Raw genomic sequence first — 19,109 nt, forward strand, 5'->3', positions numbered from 1 at the left:
GACCGAGTCCGAACAGTGTTTTGAATTACGGTGAAACCTATTAAAGAAGTGTGAAACACTTGGAAATGTCATCAGCATTATCCTGAGAGGGGATAATCTACTGCTAAAAAATAGTTTGTTCTTCGCTCAAAACTTGGATGACCCATTGCATCACGTTGTAATGGGTCAAATAATTGTGTATTTTGCGACTTTCTTATATCCGTTATCTACTGTAGGGACATTCTTGGAACCGAGAACTGTAACAAAAATTATTAATCATTTAGAAAACTCGAGTGATAACAAAAATTGGCAATATATTGGATTTACCGCACACAAACTGTTAAAATATACCATCTATTGAAAAACAGCAGTCGGTGTTTGCCATTATCAGCAGAGTTTATCCTAGTTTATCATTTCATGTTTTGCTAAGAAATGTGCGCCATGTTTTTAAGAGCGCCATGATTGAACAAGAAACTGTTTTAAGCAATTTGCATGAAATGTGGTAATTTTTTCCAATTTGATTTAACAAATTCTTTTTAATTATCGTATAATAATAAAAAACACGTATAATTTATATATTATTAAAAATGTTGATTTTATTTATGTGTTTTTTTTATATCATGTAGCCACTTATACATATTATATAATAAATTCAATTAAATCATAAAATTTAAAAAGAATATCAAATTGAGCTTCAGTTAATATTGAACAGCTGTATATATAAGATGGTTATGCCTCTATATGAAATTCAATGGATTTAACTGAAACGTTTTAGTAAATAATTAAAATATAACACAACCGTTTGCTATAGATTTTGCATTTAATGGATTTCTCATGTCAGTATATATTTATTAAGTATGTATTTGATTTTAAAGTATGCATTTTTCAATTTGATTCTGGCTTTTGCTTTTAAAATATACAAGGAATAGTTTGCATTTTTTCTCGTTTCTTAAATAAAAAAAAATATACGTAATATTTCTTAAAGATACATGTTGTGATGTGAGTATTTGATTGAGGAATATATATGCGTGTTTTGAGTATTTTAATACTTGTAGGAATATTCAATATTTTAAAAATTGTTGTAGTTTTACTATATTTATATGGACATTATATTTGTTTCGGGTCGTGTATACATGAAGATTTTGTTCTATGCAGAAACCTTTATGAATGTGATTGCTTTTCATAAAGGGTAAAGAAACTGAAGAAATATTTTTAACTGTAAGTTCAACTAATTAAATTATTAAATAAAAATCATTATGTATACACGGCCCTTTATATAAGAGAATCTTCTACAACAGATCATTAGTACTTAGCCGTCGTTAAATACCAGTGTGCAGCTATTGCGAAAATTCCTGTTATGTGCCGATAATACAGTTTTCCCGTGTATAACAAGGATAAAAATTCTTCACGGAATTTTCGATAGCAAACAAGTCAATGAATTGATTGGATAGAGGTGCCCACCGGCCTTTAAATCCTGGTATACGAAAATTTCGTTTGCTAGTTTTGCCATGTGTTTCTTAAGGAAGAAAATGTAAACAACGATAATCTCATTCTAACACAATGTTCGGTGACATAAATAACCATTTCCTTCTAAAGGTCGGTATGCACCTCTAGCGGAAATTTCTGCTGCCCATAAGAAATACATAGCTAGATTTGCTAACGAAAATTCCGCGAGGAATTGTTTTCGAATGTTTAGATTTTGCTTTCATAAGAAACACCTTTCAAAACTGTGTTATTAGTAAGCAAACGATATTTCCGCTAGAGGTTCATATCGGGCTTTAGGCGGGTGTGAAAATTCATTTTTTATGGGAACAAACTGTATACAATCGATAACATGAAATTTTGCGTTAACAAATATGGGAATGCATTTCTTATGGATTGCAGAAGTTTCCGCTAGAAATACATACAGAGTATTTTTGCTAAAGGCTTAAAGCTCTAGAAATTTAATAATTTTTTTGCTAAAGAAAAATCCGTGAGGTGGTATTATCGACTGTTCACAATATGCTTCCATAAGAAATAGATAACAAAATTGTATTATGGGCATGAAAACGAAATTTCCTGCCTGTTCGTCCGGTATATGAATTTTCCGGTATTCATAAGAAATACGCCTGGTATCGTTTCTAAGCCTCGGTATGTAATTCTAGCGAAATTTCCGCTACATGGCAAAACAGGTACATGCCGATATTGGCGTGTGTTTCCTATGTGAAAAATGTAAACAATGATTAGCATCCCAACAAATACTTCGCAAGTAAAAGCAGTTGCGCCTTTCTGAAGCCCAGTGTACGGATGCTTCGAAAATTCCTGCTGCATGCATAGGGCGATTTAGACATGTATTTCTTATGGGGAAAAAGTAAACAATCCTGTTGGTGGTCGATAATGCAGTTGCTGCACAACGGACTTGTGCTGCATACCAGGCTTTACGATTTGTTCTAAATTTAAAGACTCAAATGCCAATATTAATATCGACATGATTATGATTTAAAAACTAAGCCTAAATACTAATTTAGCGTTTTAATTCTTGTTGATGTTCCTATCATCGATGATTTACTAATACTAGTAGTAGTATATTGCTATATGTAGTATGCATTTGTCAATTTGAAGCTTTTTTTAATACGAGTTTTTTTTTTTGGGATGCAATTAATTTCTATTTTCTATGGTCTGAAATTTAGTGTCTGCGAATAGATTTGGTAAGTAGCATGTACTTTTAGACTGTGTTAAGATTCTTGAAATTTTAAAATATTGCTATATGTTCTTATTATTTTGTTGTTTTTGTTTATTTGTAGGTCTTTGGTGTTATCGTCTTATTATACTTGATTATTGTGGCTTGGGGCTCCTTGAAAATTCGTGTTTCGTTGTAATTTCCACTGTGCGTTACGTTTTCTCTCTGCCATATTCAAATCTTTCTGTTTCAAATTTCAGTTTCATTGAAACCACAATTCCACACTGGTTTTCTGATTCAATTTTAATGTGCTTTTGTTAGCTTGGACTTACTTCTAAAGTTCCTATCTTTAGATATTTTGTCCATTGTAGGATGAAGCGTCACTGATGCGTCTGCTTGTAGTAGTTTTACGATTCAAAGTTGCTGAACCTGGTGCCAAATTAGTGGGACGTTGGAGAGAATTGTTGGCTGATGGTAAATGATGGGTGGAATAATTGCGAGGATTCGACGGATAGTAGTTTAGGGGTGCCATATTAGGATTATCAATTCGTGTGGGAGAAGATACACGTGGTCTTGGCGATACTCTTTGCATGGTATTTAGAACTTCTTGAGGTTCTTGGTATCCAGAATCCATGTCATCGTGATAGGAATCCATTAAAGGAGTGGGATCCTCATAATCATAATCAATAAATCCATTGTTGTCGAAGGACTGAAAAAGTGTGCATTCGAAAATTAGTTTAGTATAATTATTAGTGACCAAAAATACACATACAATTATTTATAGCATTAATGAAATTTAATTAAAGAGTGGATTAACAATCTAATCACTGCTTGAGGCTTTTACTAAAAGTGGTTCATGTTAAAGTTTCTTATTTGAGGATCGCTTAGAAAATTCAGTTCCACGCGATGCAACACTAAAAATTTTTTAAACGATTTCTACAAGGTTCGAATGGAGTACGTCATTCACTCCTATATTGATGTGTACACCCGGAGAAGGAATATTATTACCGCAAGCCAAACATGAACATAACGAAATCAACTACATAATTTCCCAGAAAATAAAATAATAAATAAACACGATACATGTTCCCCATGTTACATTATGCTCTTCAAACATCTTTGCAGTGATCATATTCCTTCTATGCGTGTACTTACGAAAAGCGCTCCAGGAACTCATATTTTCTTTGAATATTTACTCACTGTTATCTAGGAAATAAAATTTTGACAAAATTTCACTCCGATAGAAAATTTTGTCAATATTTTATTTCTTAGAAAATTTTGTCAAAAATTTATTCTTATAGAAAATTTTGTCAAAATTTTATTTCTATAGAACAAAGAAAAATTATTTCTATAGAAAATTTTGTCAAAATTTTATTTCTTATGAGTGTAAACTCAAACGTATTGGCGAGCATGTCACAACAAGATCTCCTGTTTAAAATTTAATTTCCCTGAAGACGGACAAAGATGGTGTTCGAAATATTGGAATGAATTAAAAATAAAACACTATAAAAACTAAAATTTTATATTGTATTGTTACAACATGACCTCAAGCCTTACAAACTCTACAAAAAATTATACTTAAAGGTCAACTATACAACAACTATAAAATTTTGTCAAAATTCAAAGACGTGATAAATTAAACCTTTTTTAGAACATTTCTATAAATCATGTATAATGGCCTACTGACATAGAAGCTGGGGATAATTTTTGTTTCTATAGAAAATTTTGTAGACATTTTATTGCTATAGAATATTTTTCACAATTTTATTACTATAGAAAATGTTGCCAACATTTTATTTCTATAGAAAATTTTATAACAAAAATATTTCTATAGAAAATTTGTAAAGTACATCTTAGTTGGAGAAGAATATTTTGAAACATTTAAACATCAAGAACTCTTCCAATCTACCAAACGTTAAAAAATCTACATTTTGGTGTACATGTGCACATTTTCAGTTGTAAACACGCCCAATTATTCAGTTCTGTTGAACCAACTTGATTGGTTCAAATACCTCATGTAAAAAATAAAATGAAAAACGTTTGCTACACACGTTGTTTTTTAGTTTAAACCATATTTAAAGTGACCGGTCTCTTCACTCAAAAAAAAAAGTGGGCTCTCTTGGGCACTAACGCCAATTTAACTATATTTTAGTTCATAGCATTATTATGTTTTGATAAAGGATCCTTAGCTTTAATATTGTTTGCATACCAGCGTTAAATGAAGTACACGGATGAAAAAGACTGTTTTTCATATGTTTGGCTATAAACATTATATGTTTGGAACACAAATTTTTAAACACAATATTTTTGAGTGCAAGCATATAATGTTCATAAACTAGCATAACATGTTTGGGACATATATGTTAATATGTTAGAACATATTATGTTTGGGACATAAAATGTTTGTAAATATAATATGCTTGGATGCAAACATATATTAATTTAGAAATAGCTTATAAACATATATGTGTTTAGTAGCTTGGAGCGCTATTTAACAGGGAGCGATATTGAATTAAGTTGGTGGTTGTTGCTTGTTATTACAAAATTAGCATTTTATTTTTCCTTGGGCATTTGATCAGCTACTTCTTTGATCCTTACAAACTGTGTGGTCCGCTGTTCGAATCCCCGTCCGGCAAAAGGTAAAATTAAAATAAAAAAAATCATACAATTGAATAATTTCTTCTACAATGTTTGTATTACAGAAAAAGGTGCTAAGAACTAAAAAATCTCGTGAAAGTGAGAAAGATGTGGGGGAATATACAATTGGGCAGAAACAAAATTTTGAGCATTCAGGTCGAAAACCTATGTTGTTAGCACCTATATTACCTGTTTATTTTCATAATTCATTATGATTGTAAATATATAAATAAACAAATAAAATTTTGAGCACAATATTGTTTGGGAGAATTTTTTTAAGCATATAATATTTTTGGGTGCAAAATGCTTCCAAACATATTATATGTTCAAATAATAACATATTGTTTTTTGGAAGACAACATTATTGAATTTGGATGGAAAAATACAAAATGTTTGGAACTTAGACTACCCAAACATATATTGTTTAGACCAATATGCTTTCAAACATATTATATATTGGAAGAGATCAAACATATAAATGTTTGGGCAATAGCCAAAAATGTATATGCTTGAAGCAAAATATGTTTGGGAGTATATGTTACAGAAGCGATTTTTTGGGAGCGTGTACAAAATAGTACACAAATGAAGCATAAAGATTTAATAAATTCGTATTTCCCACAAAATAGTTGAGAATTTCTTGTAAATTTTACCACAAATGCGTATGGAGCTAAAGACATTTTTATAATTTTGAACACCAATCTTTTTCTTTAAACTACGAAATTTTCGTCTACAAGCGAAAAAAAATTAACTACGTATAATAAAATTTCTTAAATTTGACGAAAATATTTAGTTATTTTTGTGATATCGGCGTTTAAACGGCTTTTGTTATATAGTTTGCTTAAAATTTTCTGAAAGTTTTTCTTCCTGATGGGTTCACTGATTTTTGAGTTTTCCATACGTTCTAACCAGAACTAAGACTGGCCCGTGTCTACCAGGGACAACGGATCCATTTCCCGTAGGGGACTTTTTCGATTAGAAGTTCAGCTATTTACACTCCCCTTTGGCATCCCTAGCACAAAAATATATTTTTGTTTAACTATGGTTACACTTATTATTGGTTACATAGCACTCCCCTAAATTTCTTGTCCCCTAGCAGCCTCAAAATCTCACCTACATCTCCCATCCACAAGCGCGCGCACACACACACAGTGACCATTTTATTAAGGACATTTTAAGAAAATTAACAAAATCAAAATCTCAACACGTTTTCCGAAGGATATACCATGCGGACATCCCTCTGCGTGTCGTCAACTAAATCATATTCATTTGCATATGCAAATTTTCTTGCTTGGTATTATTATACTTGTCCAACATACCTTAATAGGTGTCCGCTTAACATAATCACGATACGGCTGATTAGGAGTCTTGGTACGATAATCCACAACTTCGTAGTGACCATTTGTCTCTTGGGCCGTGGTTACGGGATAATCGGTAATAAAATGACGTGTACCATGTGGCGTTAATGTGGCCCACAGCAAGCGACTATCGCTGGCCATTTGACTTTGTAGCGTGTCACGACTATTAGCTGATGTACAAGGATACAGAATTCCACCGGCCATGAAGGGATTCGACTTTGATGGTTCACCCAATGCGGACATGGTGCCCTGTTTGATGTTGCTGTCGTGATAGGACAAATTGCAGCTGGAGAAAAGTGTGCTGTAATTTAGAGAAACATGCAACCAAAGGAGCATGTTGTCGTTAGTGGCATTATTCACATTGGACTCACAAAGACTACTTACTCTCGACATTTAAGTAGAATGACGGCCAGAAGTCCACCCAGGATTAATACGCCAACACAGGATGAAATTAAAACGAAAAGCCATGTATTCTCCAGGCCACTATTGGTGCCAGTGAGTTCAACGAATTCCATGCCACTTTCACGTGGATGTGGATTCGGATCGCACATCAATGTAGCAAAGCAAGGATGTGAATCATTGTTCGGCGATAGTAGGACAGCAGTTTTTGGCAACAAAAATGATGGTAATGGGGGTGGGGGCATGGACAATATGGAGTCGGGAGGCGGTGGTGCACTGAAAGCGCAATTACCTACACAATTACCCAGCATAGTAATGGCAGTGGTAGTCTTGGTCGTTTGCTGCAATGGAAAGGAAAATAAGAAAGGATGTTGTAAGTGAACTAAATTAATGGGGATGCATTTAATTGATGTGTTGTACGTATCCATCAATAAAGTATGTATGTGTTCCTGTGTTTGTGTGTAAGTATGAATGGTTAATTTGGTCATAAAACAGACCAATGAGGTCTATACGCCTTATATTTCCTTCGACTAATACATAATGAGTTCGTGAATTGTTTCTTGGAATTTAAAGAGCAGATTCAAAATATACAATTTTGTCCTTAGTTTACTTAAAAACCCATTTCATTTAAACCCACAGTTTAAATGACGATATAATGTTCAATGTTGAAAATTGAAACTAATAAACATTAACAGATGAAGTATCTATCGTTTTTCTTTAATCTAACCCTCAAAAAAATCTGATTCAATCACGAAATTAATTGATCCAATTAATTTTTTAATTGAAATGTCTTCAATCACAGAAATGATAGTATCAATTAAAAAATTAATTGAAAGTCAATTAAGAAATTAATTGATGCAATTAAAACATTAATTGATACTATTAATTTTTGTGATTGATTTTTGTTTCAATTAAAAATTTTGAAGACATTAATTGAAAAATTTTCGTGAATTTTTTTCTTTCGAAGGGTTGTGTATAGATCGGAATAACAGCAAACGATAAAGAAAAAATGTCACCAAAATATATCAATTAAAAAAAATATATAGAAAAAGAAAATGCAAAATCATATACCCTATTATAAATACTACAAGAAAATTATTTCATATAAAGAAGAATACTATATTCGTTCCCATGTTCTCGTTTACGAATTCGCAAAACGCAAAATTTTGAATTGTCTATAATTATTGAACCATTCCATATTTTGTCTTGATTTTTTCCAATTAAATTTTTTATCCATAAGAATCATATAAAATATTTGTATTGTATAGCATTATGGTTCAGAAACTAGATGTTTAGGAAAATGAATGAATTAGGATATGAAGATGATAATATTTTTATCAAGTCTTGTCACATTATGGATGGAAACGATCCTACACTGAAAAAACAGTGAACCCACCAGGAAGAAAACTTTCGGTTAATTTTAGAAAATTTTGAATATTTGTAGAAAATTTTAACTAAACAGTATTACAAACGTTGGCATCACGCCGAAGTCATAAAAATAAGTAAATATTTTTCGACAAATACAAGAAAATTTATTAGACATAACTAAGTTTTTTCACTTGTTAAAGAAAATTTTGTAGTTTGAAGAAAAAACTTGGAGTTCAAAATTGCAAGAATGTCTTTAGTGACATACGAAGTTCACGATGGACGCATTTTTGGTAAAATTTACAAATTTAAAGAAATTCTGAACTATTTTGTGGAAGACACGAATTTAGTTAATCTTTATGCTTCATTTGAGTATATTTTTTTCCTCGGGTTTAGTTAATATAACTAACGTACACAAAAAAGTATTAGAGTAAAGAAAACTTTCTCCAAACATAATATTTCTATGAACTAAAATAAAGTTAAATTGGCTTTAGTGAAATAGAGAGTTCACTTTTTTTTTGAGTGTAGGCATTGATTGCAAAAATTTAATATTGTATTAAATACAATTTTAATAAGTCGGTTACCATATGTGATAGCAACATAAGTACTTTATTAGAATCGTATTAATGGACGTTTTTTTGAAATTTAATTAACAATAAATTGAAAATCCAGCAAAATGGAATAATTCGCTATTTGTTTTATTCGCATTAAAAATGGCCTTGAAAGCCCAGAAAAAATATAGACAAACAAGTAAGTAAAGTCTAAAGTCGGGCGGGGCCGACTATATTAACATACATCGGGGTAAGTCTTTGGTCTCTGTGGGTATATGAGTCTAAATCGGTCGAAAGATATATTCGAAATCTATATGTAAATTTGAAGCGATTTAAACAAAATTTAACAAGTGGAGTTAGAATGTTAATTCTACTCCCTCTGCAAAATTTCACGTAAATTAGAGTAAAACTTTTGCCTCTGTGGTCATATAATTCCAAATCGGGCGAATGATATATATGGGAGCTATATCTAAATCTGAACCGACTTCAATAAAATTTACCACACTTGACTACACTACTAATTGCATTCCTAGTGCAACATTTCATGCAAATTAGGGTAAAACTCTGGGGCCAGATAAGTCCATATCGGTCGAAAGATATATATGGTAGCTATATCTAACTCTGAACCGATTTGGCTATTTTTGGATATTTTGCATATTTTACGAGAGCCTCCAAATATTCGGCCTTGAGAAATTTTAAGAAAATACCTTGATAAATACGTCAATTATGACCAGATCGGTGATAAATATATATGGCAGCTATATCTAAATCTGAACCGATTTTTTTTCAAAATCAATAGCATTGTCTTTGAGCCAAAGTAAAACTCTGTGCCAAATTTGAGAACGATCGGACTTAAACTGCGACCTGTACTTTGCACACAAAATTACATATACAGGCAGACGGACGGACAGACAGACGGACATCGCTAAATCGACTCAGAATTCAATTCTAAGACGATCGGTATACTAAACGAATGATCTCAGACTTTTCCTTCTTGGCGTTACATACAAATGCACAAACTTATTATACCCTGTACCACAGTGTGGTGAAGGATATAAAATGTTATTAATATTTCCAAATTAACTGATTCATTGAATTGCTTGAATAATGAACATAGTACTTACCTTAAAAGTGAATTAAAAGAAGGGGAAGTTCAACGAAATAATTGGCTGCCTCAATTAAAATAATGATTGAGTTTTGCAATCAAATAATTTTTGAACCAAGTTTTATATACTTCGCCACAGGATGGGGGTGTACTATCTTTGTCATTCTATCATATACGAAATATTGGTTTCAGGTTATGTGTCTTTTGAAATCCCGCTAACTTCCAAACGGAACAAATCTTGAAACACAAGTAGTTGTTATTGATGTAGTTTAGACGGTATTGCAAATGTATTATAGGTATAGCCTGCCTGCCTGTATATGCCTCCTAACAATCATGCAAAATTGCGTCCATATCGGCCGCTTCTCGAGCGTCATGGAGAAGCGAATTTCATCCGACCCGCTTTAATTTTGTTACGTGAAATCGGTATATGCCTCATTAACATTTATGTAAAAATTCGTTCATATCGGCCCATAGTCATACATAGCCCCCAAATAATCTCACATTGGCTAAACTATAGCTTAGCCAACAGAGGTGACGTAGGTTTGCCAAATCGATTTGGATAAAGACCTTTAACTGCAAGATGGTTGGATGGACGATCGTGTCAAAACTGCCACATTCCTTATCAGCAACCTCTACTTGTAGCGAAACTACCAAGTTGATAGTATCAACCAAGTATCAGCATAAATTCGGATAATTTAGTAATCCCAGTGTGAATTAACATCGAACATCAGTTCATATTTTTTGAGTGTTGGAAGATAATATAATTTCTACTTTATTCCTTTTTTGCACATGTAGGGTTTTGGAGATTAGCATTGTACATAATTGAAATGAGTAGTTTGTAAAATAAAGGGAACTAATGAAGTCGAAAACATCTGTATTCTTTAGAGTGACGGCAACTTATATGGGGCAAAAAAAATATCGGAATCTTGTTCGCCTTCACCTCACAAAACGAATCCCCTTTCCAGATATTGAGATAGCCAAAAATTGAGCCGATTAAACGACGTTAACAAGTGCCGCCAAACTTTTTGGCCAAAAATTTTTTTTTCAAATTTTGAGCGAAAAGCGGCACGTGTTAACGCGTTTAATCGTGCTCAAATTTTGGCTATCCCAATATCTGGAAAGGGGATTCGTTTTGTGGGATTAAGGCGAACAAGATTCCGACATTGTTTTTGCCCCATATAAGTTGCGGTCACTCTAGTATTCTTGCCTGCTTGGACTGCAGTTCTATTATTCATTTAAAAATGGTTCTCTGTTCTAGTATACATATAGTATAACAACAGTATAACGATTTTGCTTCGTAAGCAAAGTATTTTTTGGTTTTTTTGCAAGCATATGAAAATGTTAGTAAGCCATGCACAGTGGGTGAAATCTAAAGAAAATTAAATTAAACATTCTCGTGACAGAGTAAATTCTCAAAATTTAAATTAAGAGCTGAGATGCAAGTTTCATCAGAAATCCAAGTAATCACAGCAAACATACAAAGGTATGTGAACAGAGGCACTCCCCAAGGAGGAGTTCTATCACCTCTTCTTTGGAATGTTGCTATAAACAACCTTCTGGTTTCTCTAGAAAAAGAAAGGATAAAAGTGGTGGCATACGCAGATGATGTGGCGCTAGCAGTCAGGGGAAAATTCCCATCCACAATCAGAGATATTATACAGAGAGCTCTCCGGATGACTGAGAAATGGGCGAAAGATAATGGTCTTGGTGTAAATCCAGCAAAGACAGAAATAGTCATGTACTGCAAAGATCGCAAAACTCCCACGGTTAGGCCCATTTCCTTAGGGGGTACTGAAATTCCCTTTGGTGAGTGTGCAAAATACCTTGGCGTTATTTTGGACAGGAAGCTGAATTTTAGGCTTAATATTGAAGAGAGGGCGAGAAAAGCCACGGTAGCGTTGTACTCGTGCAAAAAGGCAATAGGGAAAAAGTGGGGACTAAGACCAAAAATTGTGCATTGGCTATACACGGCAGTGGTTAGACCTATAATGCTATATGGTGTTGTAGTCTGGTGGCCGGCACTTCAGAAACCGACTTGTTTAGATAAAGTTCAGCGTATGGCGAGCTTATGTATCTCAGGCGCATTTAGTAAGACAGGAACAGACTCCCTTAATGTCATGCTACATCTATTGCCTTTAGACATTTTGGCCAAACAGTCAGCTGCAACAACGGCTGTGCGGTTGCGCGAGCTATCGCTGTGGTCGGAAAAAATGTACGGTCATCGTTCGGTCCTCAAAGTAATGCCAGATGTGCCTAACGTAGTGGATTACACCCTGGCAAAACCACTTTTCGACAAAAAGTTTGAAAATCTAATTCCCAACAGTGAGGCGTGGTGTACACAGACCCCGGGGAATAAAAGATATATAGATTTCTATACTGATGGCTCCAAATTGAATGGACAAGTGGGGTTCGGAGTATATTCTAAAGATCTGGAAATTCGAATAGCGAAAAGATTACCTAATCACTGTAGTGTTTTTCAGGCTGAAATATTGGCAATAAGAGAGGTGGTGAATTGGCTGAGAAGTAATGTTCCAACAAATATTGGCATTAATATATACTCAGGCAGTCAACCTGCAATAAAATCCTTGGACTCTGTGTTCCTTAACTCAAAAACGGCCATAGACTGCCGCAAATCTCTCAACGAGATAGCTGAGCAGTACAATATTCACCTAATATGGGTGCCTGGTCATAGGAACATACCGGGGAACTGTGAAGCAGATGTGTTAGCAAGGCTAGGAACTACCTTACATATTCCAGTGGAACTAGAATCTGTTGGTATGCCTCTGGCCACCTGCAAGCTCTTACTGCGTGAGAAGGCTGTTATGATGGCCAATATTCGATGGGAAAATTGCAAGGGTTGTAACGACACCAAGCAAATATGGCCCCATTTAAACTTAAACCGCACACTAGATATGCTAGTGTTCTCAAGGCGTCAGATAGCACTCCTAATATCTGCTATAACGGGTCGCTGCCTGATAGGCGAATTTGCAAAAACTATAGGTGCGAAGTATAATGACTATTGTATAAGCTGTCATGACGTGGAGGAAAAGGAATCAATTAAACACCTCTTGTGTGAGTGTCCTGCTTTTTGTGTAAGGAGTAAGCGAATTTTAGGAGCATATAGCTTTAGATTACTGGCTGACCTGGAAAACGTTAACTTAAGCAGTTTGTTAATGTTTTTGGAGCAATCTGGTTGGTTCCACAAAAGTTAATAATAGAGAAGGTTCAGTGGTTAAGACTAGAAGTGCCCATATGTAATAGGTACTTTTAGTTAAATGTGGTATCACAATGGACTGAATAGTCTAAGTGAGCCTGAAATTTTATCGGGCTGCCACTTTAACCTAACCTAACCTAACCTAATCACAGAGATTATTTTACAAAAAAAAAAAAAAACAAGTAAGGAAAGTCTAAAGTCGGGCGGTGCCGACTATATTATACCCTGCACCACTTTGTAGATCTAAATTTTCGATGCCATATCACATCCGTCAAATGTGTTGGGGGCTATATATAAAGGTTTGTCCCAAATACATACATTTAAATATCACTCGATCTGGAAGAATTTGATAGACTTCTACAAAATCTATAGACTCAAAATTTAACTCGGCTAATGCACTAGGGTGGAACACAATGTTAGTAAAAAATAAACAAAATATGGGAAACGTTTAAATCTGACGCAATTTTAAGGAAACTTCGAAAAAGATTATTTATGATTTATCGCTCGATATATATGTATTAGAAGTTTAGGAAAATTAGAGTCATTTTTACAACTTTTCGACTAAGCAGTGGCGATTTTACAAGGAAAATGTTGGTATTCTGACCATTTTTGTCGAAATCAGAAAAACATATATATGGGAGCTATATCTAAATCTGAACCGATTTCAACCAAATTTGGCGCGCATAGCAACAATGCTAATTCTACTCCCTGTGCAGAATTTCAACTAAATCGGAGTTAAAAATTGGTCTCTGTGGTCATATGAGAGTAAATCGGGCGAAAGCTATATTTGGGAGATATATCTAAATCTGAACAGATTTTAACCAAATTTGGCACGCATAGCTACAATGCTAATTCTACTCCCTGTGCAAAATTTCAACTAAATCGGAGCAAAAAATTGGCCTCTGTGGTCATATGAGTGTAAATCGGGCGCAAGCTATATATGGGAGCTACATCTAAATCTGAACCGATTTCAACCAAATTTGGCAAGCATAGCTACAATGCTAATTCTACTCCCTGTGCAAAATTTCAACCAAATTGGGATAAAACTCTGGCTTCTGTGACTGTATTAGTCCATATCGGGCGAAAGATATATATGGGAGCTATATCTAAATCTGAACCGATTTCAATAAAATTTGGCACACTTGACTATAGTACTAATTGTTCTTCTTGTGCAAAATTTTAAGCAAATTAGATTAAAACTCTGGCTTCTGGGGCCATATAAGTTCATATCGGGCGAAATATATATATGGGAGCTATATCTAAATCTGAACCGATTTCTTCCAAAATCAATAGGGATCTATTCCGAGCCAAAACACATACTTGTGCCAAATTTGAAGTCGATTGGACTAAAACTGCGACCTAGACTTTGATTACAAAAATGTGTTCACGGACAGACGGACATCGCTATATCGACTCAGGAGCCCACCCTTAGCATTTTTGCCAAAGACACCATGTGTCTATCTCGTCCCCTTCTGGGTGTTGCAAACATATGCACTAACTTATAATACCCTGTTCCACAGTGTGGTATAAAAAAAATGGCGTGTATTAATTTGTATCTGGCGTTTTCTTTTCAATGGCTCTATTAACCATGTTCCTTAATCTATATCTGTCCATAAAGCTCGAAAAATAATTGTATAATTATAAAAAATGGAAAAGTTTCGATTTATTTTAACATAACACACGATACACCTTTCCAAGTCTGAAAATACGTCTTCCCAAGACCAGCATAATAGGTACACACAAAAAAAAATTTTCTGATTCTATCACCAAATTAATTGATCCAATTAATTTTTTAAGTGAAATGTCTTCAATCACGAAAATGATAGTATCAATCACAGTTTTAATTGGGCATAGAAAAAATTCTTGATTAAAAAATTAATTGATTTTTTCAGCAAATTTCAATTAATTTTTTAATTGATTCAATTAAAAATTTAATTGATGTTGATTGCAAAACTCAATTAATTTATCAATTAAAAAAGGTAACTATTTTTAATTACTTTCTGAATTGGCTTAGAGTTTTTATTTGGATTAACAAATGATTGTTTGAAATACATTTTTAATTAAAATTTTAAAAAAAAATCAGCACTTTTTTTAACCCTTTCACTACCGATGTCCGCTTTGAAGGACATTCGAAAAAGACACCAAATTCTATTTTTCCACTTAGTTTTGATTTATTTCTCGATGTTATTTTAAAGTAATCTAAATAACCTATAAATATTTTCCATATTGGTGAGGTCCAAAATACATTTTTGTAAACTTCTTTAGAAATAAACGAAAAATACGTAAATTTGAGACAATTTTTCTACTGTATGTTTCTAGTAAATGGACATTCATACCAAAACTATAGCTGACACTTTTTCGGGTTCTTTTTTTGTATTTTTGCTCACACTTTGAAGGACATTATAGGCCAAATAGCGCTTATTTTCGTAAGGCCTCTTGGTCACAATTCAAGAATCAAATTTTCAAAACAAGCTCATATAGCTCTTGAAGTATTTGAAGTAGGTTTTCAAAATGGCAATTTTTGTTCTACATGCTGTTAGTTCAACTAAAACCAGAAGAAAAATTAAAGTTTTTTAATATTAGGTTTATTTCGGTAGTGAAAGGGAATTAGTCTTCCGAATTTGATTAAAAAGTTAATTGTATCAATTAATTTTTTAATTAAAAATTTAAAAAATTTCAATCATTGACTTAATTAACTTAATGTTTCTATCATGATTAAAAAGTTAATTGTATCAATTAATTTATTAATTGAAAAAATTTTCAACTTCAATTAACTTTTTAATTGGAAATATTTTGGTGATATTTTTTTCTGTGTATCTTTGGCTGCAATGACATTGTGCAAAAGTGACGTTTAATGTAGAGACATATATAAATGTTTAGCACAGAGGTACATTACATTTTTCTTTCAATTCAAATTAGACTTTTCGATATTTTCTTTCGTCAATTAGTAGAATTGACTCGAGTTTAAAAACTAAGAGCGATTAGTCAAGAATGAACCCGCCGAGTCGCATGTTACACAAGTCGAAGTTACTACCGATTATGTTGGCAAATTTAACATTATTTCAATCTGAAAAATTGCTTACAATTGTTTTATTTTCTGTCCAAAAATTGGTCTTTGATGTTCTGGGCTGCATAAAGCTCGCTCAGCACCTTATGAAACCGAATCGTATCCTTACGTCACCAAGCGGCTTTTTACCTCCCTTGTCAGACCAATTCTTGAATATAACCCTGCGATATGGGTTATGAATTATATATTGATAGAATTTACAGAAACAATTCCTACTTTTTACCCTGAGGCATCTTCATTGGGATTATGTATATATATATATATATATATATATATATATATATATATATATATATATATATATATATATATATATATATATATATATATATATATATATATATATATATATATATATATATATATATATATATATATATATATATATATATATGTATATATATTTTTTTTTCCTGTGCTGTACAAGTATCCAGGATTGAGATTAAAATCTCCTGTAAGCCATCTAGAAATTATCGGTTCCTCTTTATTGATTCGATATCGATTCCAATTACGTGTTATTTGAATCTATCCGAAGAATGTGTGTTGATTTTAATTCATTCCATAATTTTATTGATACTAACATTAGTATCAAACTAAAGTCGTGAGTATTTAAGTAAAGTCTTGAGTATTTAGTGTTTTAGTCTTTATAGCCATCTTATGAGTACATTTCTATGTAGCTGGTTACAACCCTCTGCCCCAACCCCGAAATGGTCCGGAATATGGTGTGTAAGCTATTTCTACGTAATGGGGATGTAAGTTCCACGGCCGGAAGGGACGGGAAAGCGGAAATAGGGTACATTCATTTTTTGTCAGCATAGGGGAAAATTTTGAATCCTTTTCCAGCTTTTTAGTAATATAAATTAATTGATTGACTATACTTCAGTCAGACTTAATCGGCAGCGGCGTCGACTGGCCAACAATTGTCGGCGGAATAATACTAATCTCATCAATTCAGATTCCTTTAATTATTTTTTTACAAGTATAATTGACCAGCGCTGAATAGACAAATTTGTATCGTTTCAGCCGTAAATGGATCGGCTTCATTTTGTTTTCGACTTTTGTATACCTTGTTCAGTGCACTATTTTAACTATTCCTAGGCTTTCGTTGTATAGGTTAGTTGTATACCAGTGGATCCATGTTTCGTTGACTGTCACGACGCTTTAAGCGCTGCTCTGAAACGGCCCACGGATGAGTTTGCTCTTCTGAGGTAGCAAACGAGGCACCCATTATGCCGAAATTTTGTGTTGGATATGTGACACGTAATCTTTTGACATGCTTACTATCTCAGCCATGCATTTTCATCGGCGGTATTATAATACAATTTACCCTTTGTTGTAGCAGTTTTCGGAGTTCATTAAAATCCGACGTGCAATTTGGCAGCCAACGAAGATCACTTCATATCTCCGATCGATATGTCACTTTTCATTTTGAGAGTATCTGTGGACTCAATCCCGCTTACACACCCCGTAAAAACAAAAATATTTCGAGTTGAAATTTAGGAAGTAATTGTTTACGGAAATTTACTAAATGATAGTAAATAGCTCTTGCGGTATTCCTGCTTGAAGATGTAAGGCTGAGTATTTATCGAACTATCCTCGAATACACTAAATTTGATCAGAACTATGGACAACACTTTTTGATACAGAAAGTACAGTAAAGTTATTAAAGTTATATATTTTACGATTCACATACCGATTGTATTTGAAAGAAATCACGACTATTTTCCAGAAAAATTAAAAGATATGGATAGTACTTGACCGACTGTGTAGTATCATATATCAATACAAGAAAACACTACCATTTTTAAAGCATATTTTAGAAAGTGGTTACAATGTCTTGTAATATTTCACACATTTATTTAAATACACTTGTAATTAGCCTTTGTTTTATATATTTTTTTTAAATTCTATTGCGTTTTTCCATAGATAGATTAACAAATTCTGGATTTGTTATACTCCCAATATACGAGTATAATATATAAATATGTGTATGTCCTTTTGTTATTTTTGTATACACAACAGTTTTACCTGCATTGTCATTTGACTAAGGGAGTGAGTAATTGCCTTTAGAAAAATCAATTTTCCCCAAATTGAGTACACATTGATGTACACACATAAGGCCATGACTCCTTCGTTTTGGGGCAGACGACGCAAGGGTCCTCACATTAGATTTTCACTTATGTTTTGCTTTTTATGCCAACGCAAGATATGAGCAGACAACAAACTTACCAATTATGCAAATCGATTAATTATTAATGAAATAATTCTTCTTATTTCAGATTTTCTTGCTATTTCTGATGGAATTTCCTATGGTCTTGACTTGTGGATAACCTATTCGAATTGTGGTTGAAATTAGACTGAAATTTCAGAGAAAGGATAAAGGAATAAGTCTCTATCATTGATGAAACTTTTTTTTGATGAAACTTTGGGAGAAAATAATAAACAAAACCGAGTACAATTCTCATTAAGAGAGATAACAGAGAGAGAGAGAGATAGAGAGAATGGATACGAATTAAAGTTATGGAAATAAACAATTTTAAGAAATATTTTCAAATTGTTTATTTTCTATAACTCCTCGTTATCATTATTGTTTGTTCACTTAAATATTTTTATCAAGTAAATACTGAACTTTGTAATCAGATTTGCTAGTGTTTTGATAATAGAATTCAACATTAAGGACAGAGCGCATGTCTTTCTCTCAGTGTCCTCTTTAACGAAATGCATTTGAATTCTCATCCCTCATTTTCATTTCCTACTCTCTGGTTCTCACTCTTACAT

At 33.1% G+C, this 19,109-nt stretch overlaps 1 protein-coding gene across 1 annotated transcript; it reads right to left on the bottom strand.

Moving 5' to 3' along the window:
- Positions 1–569: 569 nt before the first annotated feature.
- LOC142229560 (uncharacterized) lies at positions 570–18,695 on the bottom strand. Its single transcript, XM_075300125.1, has 4 exons — positions 18,561–18,695; positions 7,015–7,370; positions 6,592–6,931; positions 570–3,347 (listed from the first exon to the last, which is right to left on the bottom strand). The coding sequence occupies exons 2-4, from the start codon at positions 7,338–7,340 to the stop codon at positions 2,988–2,990; spliced, it is 1,026 nt and encodes a 341-aa protein (XP_075156240.1). The 5' UTR covers positions 7,341–7,370; positions 18,561–18,695; the 3' UTR covers positions 570–2,987.
- Between the last annotated feature and the right edge of the window lie 414 nt (positions 18,696–19,109).

Source organism: Haematobia irritans, chromosome 3, assembly GCF_050003625.1.
Source record: "Haematobia irritans isolate KBUSLIRL chromosome 3, ASM5000362v1, whole genome shotgun sequence".
NCBI classification, from domain to species: domain Eukaryota; kingdom Metazoa; phylum Arthropoda; class Insecta; order Diptera; family Muscidae; genus Haematobia; species Haematobia irritans.